This window comes from Rhododendron vialii, chromosome 9a (genome assembly GCF_030253575.1).
Source record: "Rhododendron vialii isolate Sample 1 chromosome 9a, ASM3025357v1".
NCBI lineage: Eukaryota > Viridiplantae > Streptophyta > Magnoliopsida > Ericales > Ericaceae > Rhododendron > Rhododendron vialii.
The window spans coordinates 14063634-14077376 of NC_080565.1; the positions used below are offsets into that span (position 1 = coordinate 14063634).

General features: G+C 38.8%; 1 protein-coding gene across 2 annotated transcripts in view; it reads left to right on the plus strand.

Moving 5' to 3' along the window:
• Positions 1-13492, plus strand: part of LOC131299502 (MAP3K epsilon protein kinase 1-like) — a 31441-nt gene extending 17949 nt beyond the window's left edge. For both annotated transcript variants that reach the window (XM_058325084.1, XM_058325086.1), the window contains exons 13-24: positions 3078-3407; positions 3493-3537; positions 5416-5595; positions 5710-5793; positions 6606-6697; positions 6790-6873; positions 7389-8251; positions 9617-10005; positions 10143-10277; positions 11391-11797; positions 12773-12887; positions 13056-13492. In XM_058325084.1, the coding sequence (XP_058181067.1) occupies positions 3078-3407; positions 3493-3537; positions 5416-5595; positions 5710-5793; positions 6606-6697; positions 6790-6873; positions 7389-8251; positions 9617-10005; positions 10143-10277; positions 11391-11797; positions 12773-12887; positions 13056-13232 (2901 nt within the window). In that variant the 3' untranslated portion in view covers positions 13233-13492. The remainder of the gene's footprint in view (positions 1-3077; positions 3408-3492; positions 3538-5415; positions 5596-5709; positions 5794-6605; positions 6698-6789; positions 6874-7388; positions 8252-9616; positions 10006-10142; positions 10278-11390; positions 11798-12772; positions 12888-13055) is intronic.
• The last annotated feature ends 251 nt before the right edge of the window (positions 13493-13743 follow it).

Genomic DNA, 13743 nt, shown 5'->3' on the forward strand with positions numbered 1-13743 from the left:
GTTCAATTGATTATTTACTTCATCTTTGCTTGCAAGATGTTCATGCCATCACCCTGTTACACGGTTTTGGGTAGAAATCAACCCCAAAAGCTAGTTGTTGCAGCGAGGGTGCCCCCCTCATGCTTATATATTTCATATTACTTTGGTAGAACCTTAGTTGCAGGCATCGTCCAAATAGGTGACGCACCCGGATGAGAAACGCGATTCCGCGCTTCTCACTCAGAAACGTGATGGGAGCGCATTCCCCTTGAGACGGGATCGCGCTCCAATGGGAGATGGGAGCTTGAGAGAGAGAGAGAGAGAGAGAGAGAGAGAGAGAGAGACAGAGAGAGAGAGAGAGAGAGAGAGAGAGAGAGAGAGAGAGAGAGAGAGAGACGCCGAGGCTGATCTTCGTTGCTGAACTCAAGCATCATCGCTGCTACTGTAGCAGCCGAAGAAATGAAGAACAGAGGAACGAAGAAGAAGAGAGGGCGAGAGAGAGAGAGAGAGAGAGAGAGAGAGAGAGGTGTACCGACTAGTGTCTCCAACGAAGCCGCAGCTGTAGCTTGAGATCTGATTTCATACGATCAAACAGTCCTAGGGTTTTCTTGTTTGTGTTAGCTGCTGACCCTTTAATCTCCTTTTAATGACTTGGGCCAGTTAAGTGGGCTTGGCCCAGCATCTTTATTATGTAGCCTTGGACCAAAACTTACTTGAAGGCTTTGCATTTCTCAATTAATGGGCCATAAAGACATTGATTCAAAACTAATGTTATCTACAAAAAATAAAAAAATACACGGGAGGTATTAAAAAAAAAAAAAATTGTATTATTTAAAAATATATATTAAATAAAATATACATAGGCGCCCCCAAACTTAGGAGCTTTTGGGTACCTCCGCTCCCCCGTCCCTGCTCCCGCTTCGTGCAACTAAGGGTAGAACTCAACCCCAAAAGAACAGTTCTGTCACACTATTCTTTCCTTCTGATGATGGCTAAAATCATCCGATTTGTTGTTTTGTAAATTAGGTGGGATTTTTTCCAGGGTTGGGAATTGAACCCAAATTTCTTGAAATCAAAGCCCGATACAGTGTTAGGTTGCCAATTACCCTAGAGTTTAAGCTTCCAGGAAATGGGCCCAACAAGTTGGCTTTCTTGGTTTACTTGTGTCGACATGCATCTTCACAAGGATTGATCTAGACACACATTTGGTTTGGTGGTGTGGAATTTTCCCCATTATATATGATTTCGGGACCAAGATTACTAGTACATAATGTTATAGAGGCTGAAGGCTAGGGATGATTACTTGTTTCTAGGGCGTGGTTTTCAGAAGCATCACTTATTTAATTTACCTTTATTGCTAAAATCAATCTGTTTCTAATTTGGAGGTTTACTATTCTAATCTGAGTTTCCTTTGGTTCCTCATTAAGTGGTAAATGATCGAGTTCGCCAAGGTGCTATACCGTATCGATACAATTGGATTCACAAATCCCTATTCGGTTGTGCAGTTATATTATTTGGCATAGCTACCTAAGGAGAATGTAGTAGGAAAACAGGCATAACAATGAAGAGGTTGAACCCTTGCACGTACTATCTATATAATAACCAAGCTCAGTTTTTGAATCTTATATACATGTATAAATCTAACGGTCTAAAGTGGTCCCTTGAATCCAACAGCTGAGATCATAGGGCTGGGCATTTTTGGGAAGAATCCAATATTTCTCTCTGAAAAACAAATACCAAAATAGAAATTCCACAGATAATATGAGGTTCTCATAGTTACCTCTATAGATAATTGTTCGGTAGCTGTGATCATTAATTTGTTCGGTAGTGAGAAATATTAAGAATACTAAGGCAATCAGTGTTTTGGTTTAGGTTGTACGATGTCATGTAATTCTTCCAATATAGAATTCTATTACTGCTTACATGTCATAAGGGTGATGCTTATGAAAAACCCCCCCAGCTTTTTGGATGATTCAAGTTTGTTTGTGAGGTTCTTCAATAGTAGGGAGGGCAATTCATTTATTTACGGATGGGCAATGGAAAATCCTTTTCCTGAACGTGATGTTTAATTGCTGAAAATTGTGTTTATTGTGGACAATTGATGGTTAGGATTCGCAATTGCCTTCTAATTGGTGCGTAATTAAGTTGAATGACTTATGCCTTGTTTGGATGGTGTTTTGAAAATTTTTGAGTTTGGTTTTTGGGTAATGAGTGGAAGAGAAATTAGGGTAATAATTAGAGATAGGGGTATTGAATGGAGAGAGATAGGGAGAGAAATGAGAATAATGATTAGAGAGAGGATAGAGAAATGAAAGAAATGATTGAAAGTAGGGGTAATGAGTGTTTTTTGAGTTGGATTTTTGTTTTTTCAAAATTGCATCCAAACAAGGCATTAATTGATGCAAACTTAATATCAAGTTGTGTCAGGTTTTTAGATACAGACTGTTTACTCAAACTTTACTTAGGACACTCGAAGACATATCAAATTCCGAATTCTTTGAGTCGTGCCCGCACGAGCATGCGCTGAGTTCAACACTAAGGGAGATTTGTGGTAATTCCCTGCAAGAAGTCCAATATATCTGTCACTCTGAGGGAAAAATTATTGACGGTTGTTCGTGGAATAGGTTTAATGGAAAATCCGTCTTAGTCTTTTGTAAAAACAAATGTCGGAATTAATAGTGATATGCAAATGAACGAGATGACCACAAACAAAAAAAGTAAAGATGGTATGAATTTGTTCATTCTCCGGACTCCAAATATTCATTTAAATCGTATATTGTGAGCCGATTCTTGATTTCCTTTTTGAGGATCATATTCATACAAGCAGGAAACAGATGCACTCCTTAGGATGTACGGGTGGTTTTTAGAACAAGGAGGGTGTAATTTGTTTGAGTTAAGTTTTTGAGTTATTGAAGTTAAGGTTATTCTACTACTCTGGGACATTTGTTGTGAACTTTAAACACTTAATGGATATGTTTGAGACATGTTTAAGTTTCTATATTAGCTTATGCCTAATCTTGGAGGTATACTTGGATAATTAGGTTGTTGAATTTGCTCTATAGTAAAGCTCATGAAATGTGGAATGGTTGCTTTTGAAGGCTGCGAAGACATTAGTCACTTCTGGGGGAAATGAGCTTAGTAGATTTAGTGACACCCCTGGAGATGCTTCTTTGGATGATTTGTTCCATCCGTTGGAAAGGAGTGTGGAGGACAGGGCGGCTGAAGCTTCAACATCCGCATCCTCGTCACATGTGTATCAGGAAATGTCATACGCGACAGATGCTGGTAAAAATGACCTGGCAACCAAGTTAAGGGCTGCAATTGCTCAAAAGCAATTGGAGAGTGATACGGGGAAGACCAGTGGCGGAGACCTTTTACGCCTAATGAAATTTTTTCGGAAGGAGGATGTAATTGACATGGACGGTTTGGTATGTATAATGTATTTGTTGAATATTGGTGTGGGTTTGCTATTTATTCCTGACTCATTGGCTCGTTGAATGTTTCATTTGTCAGGGTTTTGATGATAAATTGCCTGCAGAGAACCTTTTTCCTATACAGGTAACCAGTGTTCTTCTCATAGTAATAAATTGGGCTTGAGCATTTCCTGTCTTGTGTATTTCTGGTTTGTCATTTTTTGGGTATGGTCAACAAATGTTATTTTTTCCTTTTCCATTTTGAGTGTGGGAGAAGAATGAAATCTTCAATCAGTTCGTTTTGAACTTTGACACAATATCTCATCCAAATTTTATGGGTGGTCTTATACAGAATCTAAATTAGTTAAGTTTATTATTTTTTGGTAACTTGATGTCCTCATTTCCTGCATGAGAAATTTTATTCATGTGATCATAATGTAGTATATCAATTAGAATGTATTGAAAATATACTCACCATCTGTTACGATTGTGGATATCTTCTTGTTCATTATTGCCATAAGAGTTGATATCTCTGCCAAAAGTTGTACCAATTGCTTCTTGTTGATGTTTGCACTGACGGAGGTTTGGTGGGACTCAGGTGATTTTTAAGCACCTTCAAAGTAGAAAATGTATCTCATGTTTGCCCTGTTATAGGCTAGGTGGTCTCCCTTGAGTTAAGAAAATTCTGAAAGTTTCTAATTTGGTTAAAATACCTATCAAAATAAAGAAAATTTGATTAAAAGCACATGCCTCCATATTTCCTCTTAGTATATTTCCAGAAAGCTGTACACATGACATGACCCAGACTGATTGAACCAATGGAAATAGCCTAGTGAACCTTCTCATAATCACAAAGGGAGCAAACTTGATTCTAGTGGAGGATGAATCTAAAATATATCGATATTGTCCAAAGAGCAATGAGCCTAAAGATTAGAAGCACTAATTGAGCAAATTGACATGGTTGCCTCCAATTAGTGCTTGTTATTGCACCAAAGGGAGGAAGATGAAGACATCATACTCCACACCTCCCTAATAACTACGCAATGCAAAAGTTGATTGTTTAGGCTCCTTGCTCCCTCTTGCACTTGCAAAACCAATCCATTAAGTGAGGTTTTAAATAACGGGATCGAGACAAGCAATGGTAACAGTTGCTGTGTAACGGTATTGGGAATATCGAACGATAGGTAACGGGAATCGGCTGCAGTGGCCATGTACTAGTAAAAAATCATTTTTGGCACCCGTAATGGCTGAGAGTAACAGGAGTTAACTGGTCCATGCATCAGAAATGCGCCGATACGTAACGGGAACCAGCTGATAGGCATGTGATTTTCTTTCTCACCGGTCTATCAGGTTGCAATGGAAGGCTCAAAACCCAGTACGTAACAGCTGATATTTAAAACCTTGCCATTAAGTGTTTACTCCCCAGAAAGTTCCCCTGATTGTTGTCCTACCAAAGAAACCCACCTTGTGGGGTCTTGGGTCTTTGACCGCCAAAGAGCCTTCTTGGGAGTGTTTGGAAAGAAAAAACTAATCTCAAATGGAAGAGTCTTTGCCCCATTCGTTGTCCTGTAGATAGTGAAAGGCAGGAAGTCATCCATGTCCCCGCTAATGCTTTCCCAAGAACCCACCCCATGGGTTCCTTGTAGTCATATCCTGCCTCTTTGCCTCAATAAACTACTGGCAAAGCTTGATTGATGTACCCTGTTTACTTATCATTTAGATTGCAAATTCTTGAAATTGCAGAAGCATCATTTTAAACAGATGACGTGGGATCGTAAGTGCTTTTGTTCTGATTCTATCCACTTTTTCAGCTATTAATATATTTATTATCTGCAGTGCCACTGCCACTGCCCATGTTCTAATGGTATCTCTTGGTTTGTAAACGTATTACACCATATCTTTTAACATCTTTTTCCATCAGGGTAATGCTGTTGTAAGCTTCAAGCAAATTTAATGACTATTCCACTAGCTATTTAGGAGAAATTTTCTTTGTACTTTTGACTGTGGTTCATCTGTGTGATAGGCTGTTGAGTTCAGCAAATTGGTTGCGTCATTGAGACCAGATGAATCAGAAGACGTGATTGTATCTGCCTGTCAGAAATTGATAGGTTTCTTTCATCAACGTCCTGAGCAGAAAATTGTTTTTGTCTCACAGTATGGTTTGCTCCCCTTAATGGAATTACTTGAGGTTCCACGAACTCGCGTATGTCAGATTACAAGCTTTCTGGATTGTCTTATTTCTTTGACATTATTCTTACCTTGACAGTTTGACTCTTTTTTGTTTACCACCTTAAGGATAAATTTTTTAAAATTGCAGGTTACATGTTCAGTGCTTCAAGTTCTAAATCAGATAATCAAAGATAACACTGGTTTTCAGGAAAATGCCTGCCTTGTTGGTCTCGTAAGTACTGTATGCTGAGGTTTTTATTTCTAATATTGAACTGTGATTATATGAGTATTGCAGTAACTGCAACACCATATTTTGGTTGCATGCATGCTACAAGAAGGTTTATTGGATAAAAGTGCACCATTGAGATGGAACTAAGAACCTTGGTCACCTCTAAGAACTGCAAAAGTAAAAGATATGTACTTTGCCTATATGAGGCCATACAGGCCCATTTTACCATAAAGAGCAATGAGATCAATATAGATATTTATTCATTGATATGTCCCTACAATGTTTGTGTTTGTATTCCTTTAAAAATTGTATAGTCGGCACGCCCATTTCGTGCCGTTTTGGTGTTGTCCATATCAATGCTTCTTATAACTACTACATTACGTATAGAGTTTTCCAAATCCCTTTAACCTTCCCGAAAAAAAAAAAAGTGCTAGTTCGGGAAGTACATGTATTGTTGTGTTTCTTAGCTATATAAGGGCAGTGTGAGGGTCCTAATATTGGGTACCTAACTTCGTAGTATGATCTCTTTTATGTACATTTCCATCCCTTATTTTTAGTCCTCTTCTCTATTTCAGGACGTCCAAAATATTTTCCACGTTGAAAATTCAAAACAAAAGGTTTGTAAAGTGGAGTGCGTATTAGGAAATAATGCAATTGAATTTGAGTCGTGCACGTTAATTGGACCCTTTAAAAAGTTGGAATTCCCAAACAAGACGTGTATGGGACAAAGGGGCTAGTATTGATTTGCATGTAGTTTATCGTCTTGCGGGTGGCATATGGTTTTGCAGTTTTATTCATGCTAAGTTACCTCTCAGATTCCTGTTGTCATGAGTTTTGCTGTACCTGATCGTCCTCGAGAAGTTCGAATGGAAGCAGCTTGTTTCTTGCAGCAGCTTTGTCAATCCAGGTATAAATTTTGTTTCTCCATGTTTTGTCTTTCTATAAATATGCAACATGCAATTTCAAGATTGTGGGTTGACTCTGGAGGGTATCTTGCAGCTCTTTGACATTGCAAATGTTTATTGCTTGCCGAGGAATACCTATTTTGGTGGGCTTTCTAGAGGCTGATTATGCGAAGTACAGGTTTGGAGCTCTGTTGCTACAAGTGAAAATTTGTGTTTTTATGTACAGGCTATAAATTTCTTGTCACAAGGTTAAGGTGGTTCTAGGAGTGAAAACATGACTTAGGACTCCATGCTACAGACCATCACTTCCAAACAAGGCAGTTTGTGTTATCAACTAAATCGGCAATGGACACGTAACTTAGGAACGGAACATTTGTGGGTTTTGGTGCAGATTTTCAATCTACAGCACTATTTATGAATGTAACCACTATCAAATTAAACATTTGAACAAAAGGTGAAGAATGCAAGAGAAGCTAATCGGAATTCTTCCAAGTTTTATCACTATCTGGAAGTGAATTAAACCGTTGTAACTGTACATCTGTTGCTTCTGTTCCTGTTTGTTCATCTGCTTTCATCTTTGTGAGTCCCCGTTAGCATTCAGATTCCTGAGTGCTTTGCACACTTCTCTTATCTAATTCTCTTGTACTTGAGCTCCCATTTACAGTGCGTACTGACTCACTATCTTTTGTCCAGGGAAATGGTTCATCTTGCTATCGATGGCATGTGGCAGGTTTTTAAGCTTCACGGTTCTACTCCTAGAAATGATTTTTGTCGTATAGCTGCCAAGAATGGGATTTTGCTGCGGCTTATCAACACTCTCTACAGTTTAAATGAGGCAACTCGACTGGCTTCACTATCTGGCGGGAGTGGGTTTCCACTAGACGGGTTGGCTCCAAGGCCACTTTCTGGTCCATTGGATCCTAGCAATTCTTCTTTTCCAAAGAATGAAACACCAGTTCATGGTATCGATTTGCCTGATCTCCTCAAGATTAAGCATGGAGTAACAGATTATAATACGTTGTCAATTGCAACACAAGAACCTTCACGTTCTTCTGCTTCATATTCACCTGATTCCCGATTCTATCCCCCAGATACTGATAGACCTCAAGGAAGCAATGCTACAGTGGAAGCTTCAATTTCTTCAAAATTGCCTGATCCGACATCTCTGGACAAAGTTGCTAATGTAGCAATGAAGGATCCTTCTAAAGAGCGAGAAAATCTTGACCGATGGAGGAATGACCCTGCCCGAGGAGACGTTGACGTTAGACAGCAGCGAGTAACTAATTCTGCCAATAGAACGTCCACAGATAGGGCTCCAAAATTGAGTGAAGGTGCATCAAATGGATCTCCTACGGCAATAGCCAGTCAACAGGAGAATGTTCGACCCCTTCTTAGCTTATTGGAAAAGGAACCACCTTCGCGACATTTCTCGGGTCAACTTGAGTATGTTCGCCACCTCTCTGGGTTGGAGAGACATGAAACTATACTGCCTCTTTTTCATGGATCTAATGACAAGAAAGCAAATGGACTAGATTTTTTGATGGCTGAGTTTGCAGGTAAAGAGATTTTAATTATTTTAGCTCGTACTCCCTAAGTAGACCGCCCCAAACCCAGTTTGATGTTAGATTCTTATTATTAGCTTATGTCTTGTTGTGCGTAGAGCCTCTTAAAAGCTCTACTTACCAGGATTGTTTAATGGATTCCCGTATGGGAAAAGAAAAAAAAAAAACTAACACGTTGTACTGAAAGACAATGAGAAAAAATAAACAAATCAATTCCATGCACAATAGAGACCAGATTAATGTGGTTCGGCCTAAGCCTTAGTCAACACACGACCACAAGAAAGAAGGGTTCGACTAACAAAGAAAACAAGTGCTTCAATGGTTAAAAAGCAAAAAATTTAACCCTTACATAACCAAAAGGAGTCCTTACCAATACAAACTATGAAACTACCTGCCAGTACAGACCAACTCTCATGAGTTTGCCAAACCTTAGTAGCACGAATCAGGGGCGGGGCCAGGGGAGCGGAGGCACCTAAAAGCTCCTAAGGTTGGGAGCGCTTAAGGAGCATAGATAGATTATATATAAATTTGTACATTAAATATCTTTGAATACTTAACCATTGAAGGAAAATGATACTTATTGAGAATTTTTCCGATCTTAAAGGGTAATTATTGGAAGTTAGATATTTGCGATTTGCAAAACTTCTTGACTGATATGATTTTCATATTCTTATTTCGACAATGGCATAACTCCCTTAAAAGTATGAAAATAAGTGCCTTAAAGGCCCAATAAGCTCCCTTCTTAGTAAGGAGCAAGCTCCCGTCAAGCTCCCATCTTGGGAGCGCTGATTCGAGCTCCCATCTTGGGAGCGCACCCATTTTAGAAGGATCCTGCTACTAATGCCAAACCTACAGGGAGAGTTTTTCACAAGACACAGACATTCCAAAACAAGCCTTCCCAAAGTCAAATCAATCCCGATTAGCTTCCGTAGGGATGAAAGTTAAAACTTTGCAGAAACTACTACGAAATGAAAGGAGATTTTAAGAAGTACATGTCTTGTCCAAAGTTGGTCGGACGCATCCAGAATCATGTCCATTGCTGAACCACAGCTGTTGACTGCTGGAATGGTCTGCCAGAGAGAGAAACCAAGAGCATAGACCAAATGTTCATTGACAGCTGGAGCGGTCATTACCAGACTGCAGTAAGCCAAGAAAACTCTTGAATCTCCACCTTGGAGAGATTTCCACCAGCTGTCCGAGAACAACTGTCGTTAGTTTGGCTTGGTATTGTTAATGATTTCTGTCTCGCTGCATCCCTTATTCTGTATTGACCCTAGTTGAACTAGATTTATTTGTTCTGATTGGGACTCGTGGAACCTTTCTATGCTAAAAGATACATTTTTTTGCATGCTTGAACAGAGGTCTCTGGACTTGGAAGAGACAGTGCAAATCTTGACTCTGCGCCAAGAATTTCCCATAAAATTGTAAACAAAAAGGTAGGACCTGTGGCGTCTAACGATGGAGTTGCTTCTACATCTGGACTTGCATCTCAGACGGCATCTGGTGTACTTTCTGGTTCTGGGGTGCTAAATGCTAGACCAGGGAGTACAACATCATCTGGATTACTTTCCCATATGGTATCAACTTTTAATGCTGATGTTGCTAGGGAATATGTAGAAAAGGTGGCAGACCTTCTACTCGAGTTTGCTCGAGCAGACACAGCCGTGAAATCCTACATGTGTAGCCAAAGCTTGCTTAGTCGTCTCTTTCAAATGTTCAACAGGATAGAACCACCTATTCTTCTGAAGGTAAATGAGAAACTACACCGGGTACCATTTGAATTTTGCGTTGCTAATTCTGTTACTAATCTTACATTGGTAGCATTTTACATTTGCCTTGTTAATTCTGACAACATTCTTATCTGGGCTTTTGTTTGTATTTATAGTTGTTGAAGTGTGTTAACCATCTGTCGACCGACCCACATTGCTTAGAGAATCTTCAGCGGGCAGATGCGATTAAATATTTGATCCCAAATCTTGATCTCAAAGAAGGGCCTCTTATATCTCAAATACATCATGAGGTGCACCGTCCTGCCTTTATATTTGGTCCAGATTATCTTAAATAGTCATGCTTCAAGCGTCATTTACCTAGAGGAAGATGTTGCTTACTGTTGATTAATTAACTCTCATTAAGATCTACAAGCCATTGGTTGTATTTTGTTCCCTTTTCCTTTTCTCCTCCTTTCTCTTTATCTAGTTTTCATCCGGGTAACATTAAAAAGTTTCTCTGGGTTTGGGAGTTGATGAAGTAACAAAAGGATTTTAAAATCTTGATCTTTGGAACTATAAGGAAGAAGCTCTAAAGGTTTTTCCAGGCAGTGATCTCAAATCTTTCAAGTTGTTGTTTGATTGGTACAAACAATCCAGTGGTTTTTTTTTCCTTTGGGTAACTCTGACATAAGTAAACATCTTTATTGCGTATGATTCAGAAAATAATAAGAGTTCATTTGCTTGGTGGAATGTGAAACAGAAAAACAAAACTTAGAATATCCATGCTTCAGTGGGTCGAGGTGCTTACAGGACAGTTTTGGTATGATATACAGATATTGTTATACAATGTAGAGGATACATTTCCTCCTTTTAACTATTCCGGTGCTGGATACAACCTTGTCTAGGCATGCCAAACCATTGCTTGAATGCCTAATAAGGTATTGTCCTTTGTTTGCTTTGAGGAATTGAACTGGAAAGACATACTCAATGGGGAACTTGTAAAGTAGTTCTCACTTTGACATCATTTAAGTCTCCCGGTTCTTCTACATTATGTGTGCACAAGCATTGACAGAAAGTTGAAATTTATCTAAATCATGCCCATGCTAAATTGTCCTCGTTTACATGGATCTTAACCGAGACCTTTTCATTTACTGAACAAAATTGTTAAGGTCACTAAACCAAGCTGATGCTAAAATTTTCCTACTATTCTAGACCAAGACATCATAAGAATCTTGTTATTAATTGTTTGTATTCCTATAGCACCTGCCTGCTTTCTTTTGTTGATGTGAGAAAAAATTGTACTCCAGAAAACATGTGCAAATGTAGATTCATACTTCTTCCTTGTATTGGCATGTTGGCTGGTTTCAAGTTGTACGGTTGACGCACTGATGAACGCTTCCTAACTAAATTCTTGTTTGCTTAAGGTCCTCAATGCACTATTCAACCTATGCAAGATAAATAAGAGGAGACAAGAACAAGCAGCAGAGAACGGAATTATTCCACACTTGATGCATTTCATCATGTCAGATTCACCCTTGAAGCAATATGCGCTGCCACTACTATGCGATATGGCCCATGCATCGCGTAATTCAAGGGAGCAATTGAGGGCTCATGGTGGGCTGGATGTGTACCTAAGCCTACTTGAAGACGAGATTTGGTCTGTGACAGCATTGGATTCTATTGCTGTTTGCTTGGCACATGACAATGACAACCGAAAAGTAGAACAAGCTTTACTGAGAAAGGATGCAGTTCAAAAATTGGTCAATTTCTTCCAGTGCTGTCCTGAACAACATTTTGTACACATATTGGACCCCTTCTTGAAGATTATTACGTAAGTAATTTTCAATCTGCAATTTTTTTTATTTTCTTTCGTCTTATGTGATGCATCCTTGTATGATAATTGCTCGTTTCTCCGAAGATTCTTGATGAATAAGGAGTTTGTATAAACAAGGACACATCTGGCCTATGCTCATGTGAGCAAAATTAGTTCTGGATTAAAAAGGTCAGTTTCATACAAGGGCAGAAGGAATGTTTTTCAAAAAAGAATCGCTCTTGTGCCCACTATGTTTCAGCTTTTGCCCCACCCCTAACTTGGTTTGATGATAACAGCCCTGGTAAACACACCTCAGCAGCCTTTTAATTTCTTAGGTTTCATTTCTTTCTCTCTTCGGCCGGGCTATCCTCTTCACAATTTTGATGCTCCTCAACTGAATGGGTGCTCAATGGGATGCATGATAGTTTGGTGTTAAAATTGAGAAAACCATTTTTAATCGTGTCACAAATGAAGCTATCATGTATCGTTAAAAAAGTTGCTGGGGTCAGTTGTTCATTGAAATAACATTTTACCAGGGGATACTTACTTTACGATTAGCACATGAATTTGACAACTTCTTCTGATTATTTTATGAGGAAAACTCTAGATGTGAACTTTGGCTCTGCCCTTGGTCCATGGTTATTTATCTTATTCCATAGATACTTTGGTAACTCCTCATCACAGATTTGTCTGCAAGATGGCCATTCTAATCAAGAAGTTAATCTTTATATCTTGGTTGATGCTGTTAGGGGACCAATTGTCTCCAAATCTTCAAACTGTTAGGGAATTGACCAAACCGTGTACTTGAAAGATGTATCAGATGATTCAGATGTGCTTTTTAAGGGCATTCGTGTTCGAAAAGTTTATTACCTGCTCAAATTTTGGAATCTCACCTCACAAATGGAGTACATTATTTCATCATCTTTAGTGTTCTTTAGAAATTTGTCATTCTCTATCTACCGAACTAAAATGACTAAAATCTTTGCTCTACAGGAAATCATCGCGGATAAATACGACTTTAGCTGTCAATGGCTTGACACCGTTGCTTATTTCGAGACTTGACCACCAGGATGCTATTGCTCGTCTCAATCTTCTCAAACTAATAAAGGTAGGGAACTGAAAATTTTCGTATTTCATGTATGTTGCATCTAATATTTCATGTCATGTGGCATAATGTTGGGTTACCAAGCAGTTATACACGTTAAATTATGCTCTATTTACGTCTTAATATTTTATGTTGCTTCATGAAATTTCCTTCTAACTTTTAATATTTCAGGCTGTGTATGAGCACCATCCACGTCCAAAGCAACTGATTGTGGAGAATGATCTACCTCAGAAACTGCAGAATTTGATTGAGGAGCGCAGAGACGGACAGCGCTCAGGCGGCCAAGTTTTGGTAAAACAGATGGCAACTTCACTGCTTAAAGCACTTCATATCAACACTGTTTTGTAAAAAAGAAAGAGTATTTATTTGTATATTTGATTTGATTGTTTAGGAGGAATTGTATTTATGTCCTCATTTTTCGTTTTCGGTTTTTGCCGTATATGGTTTGTTTTCTTTTGTCTGTTTATTATGGGTTTTATTTGGTTTGACTTTTCCTCTCAATTTGTGGAAGAGAACACCTGAAATATCCTTATTCCAGGATATTTTCATGCCTGAAAAATGATTGTGGCTGTTTGTTTGTTTGTCCAGATAGAATTTAATTTTGTTTACCCTCCTACTCTCCTTCCTATTGGTTGAAATGAGATTCTACTACAAAGTGATGTCATGCTTATCAATAAAAGGGAGGGTAACTTTCACCCTCTTTTAAGGAGGGTGAACAAAATTGCGCTAATCCAAAAAGCTATGGTGCCGATGTGGCTGATTTTTTTCGCTCATTCAGTCTTGAGTTGTTATTAAGTGGCAGGTATGCATATTGTGGCAATGTGGTAACAGTATCTGAGCAAATTCAAACCTTTAATTG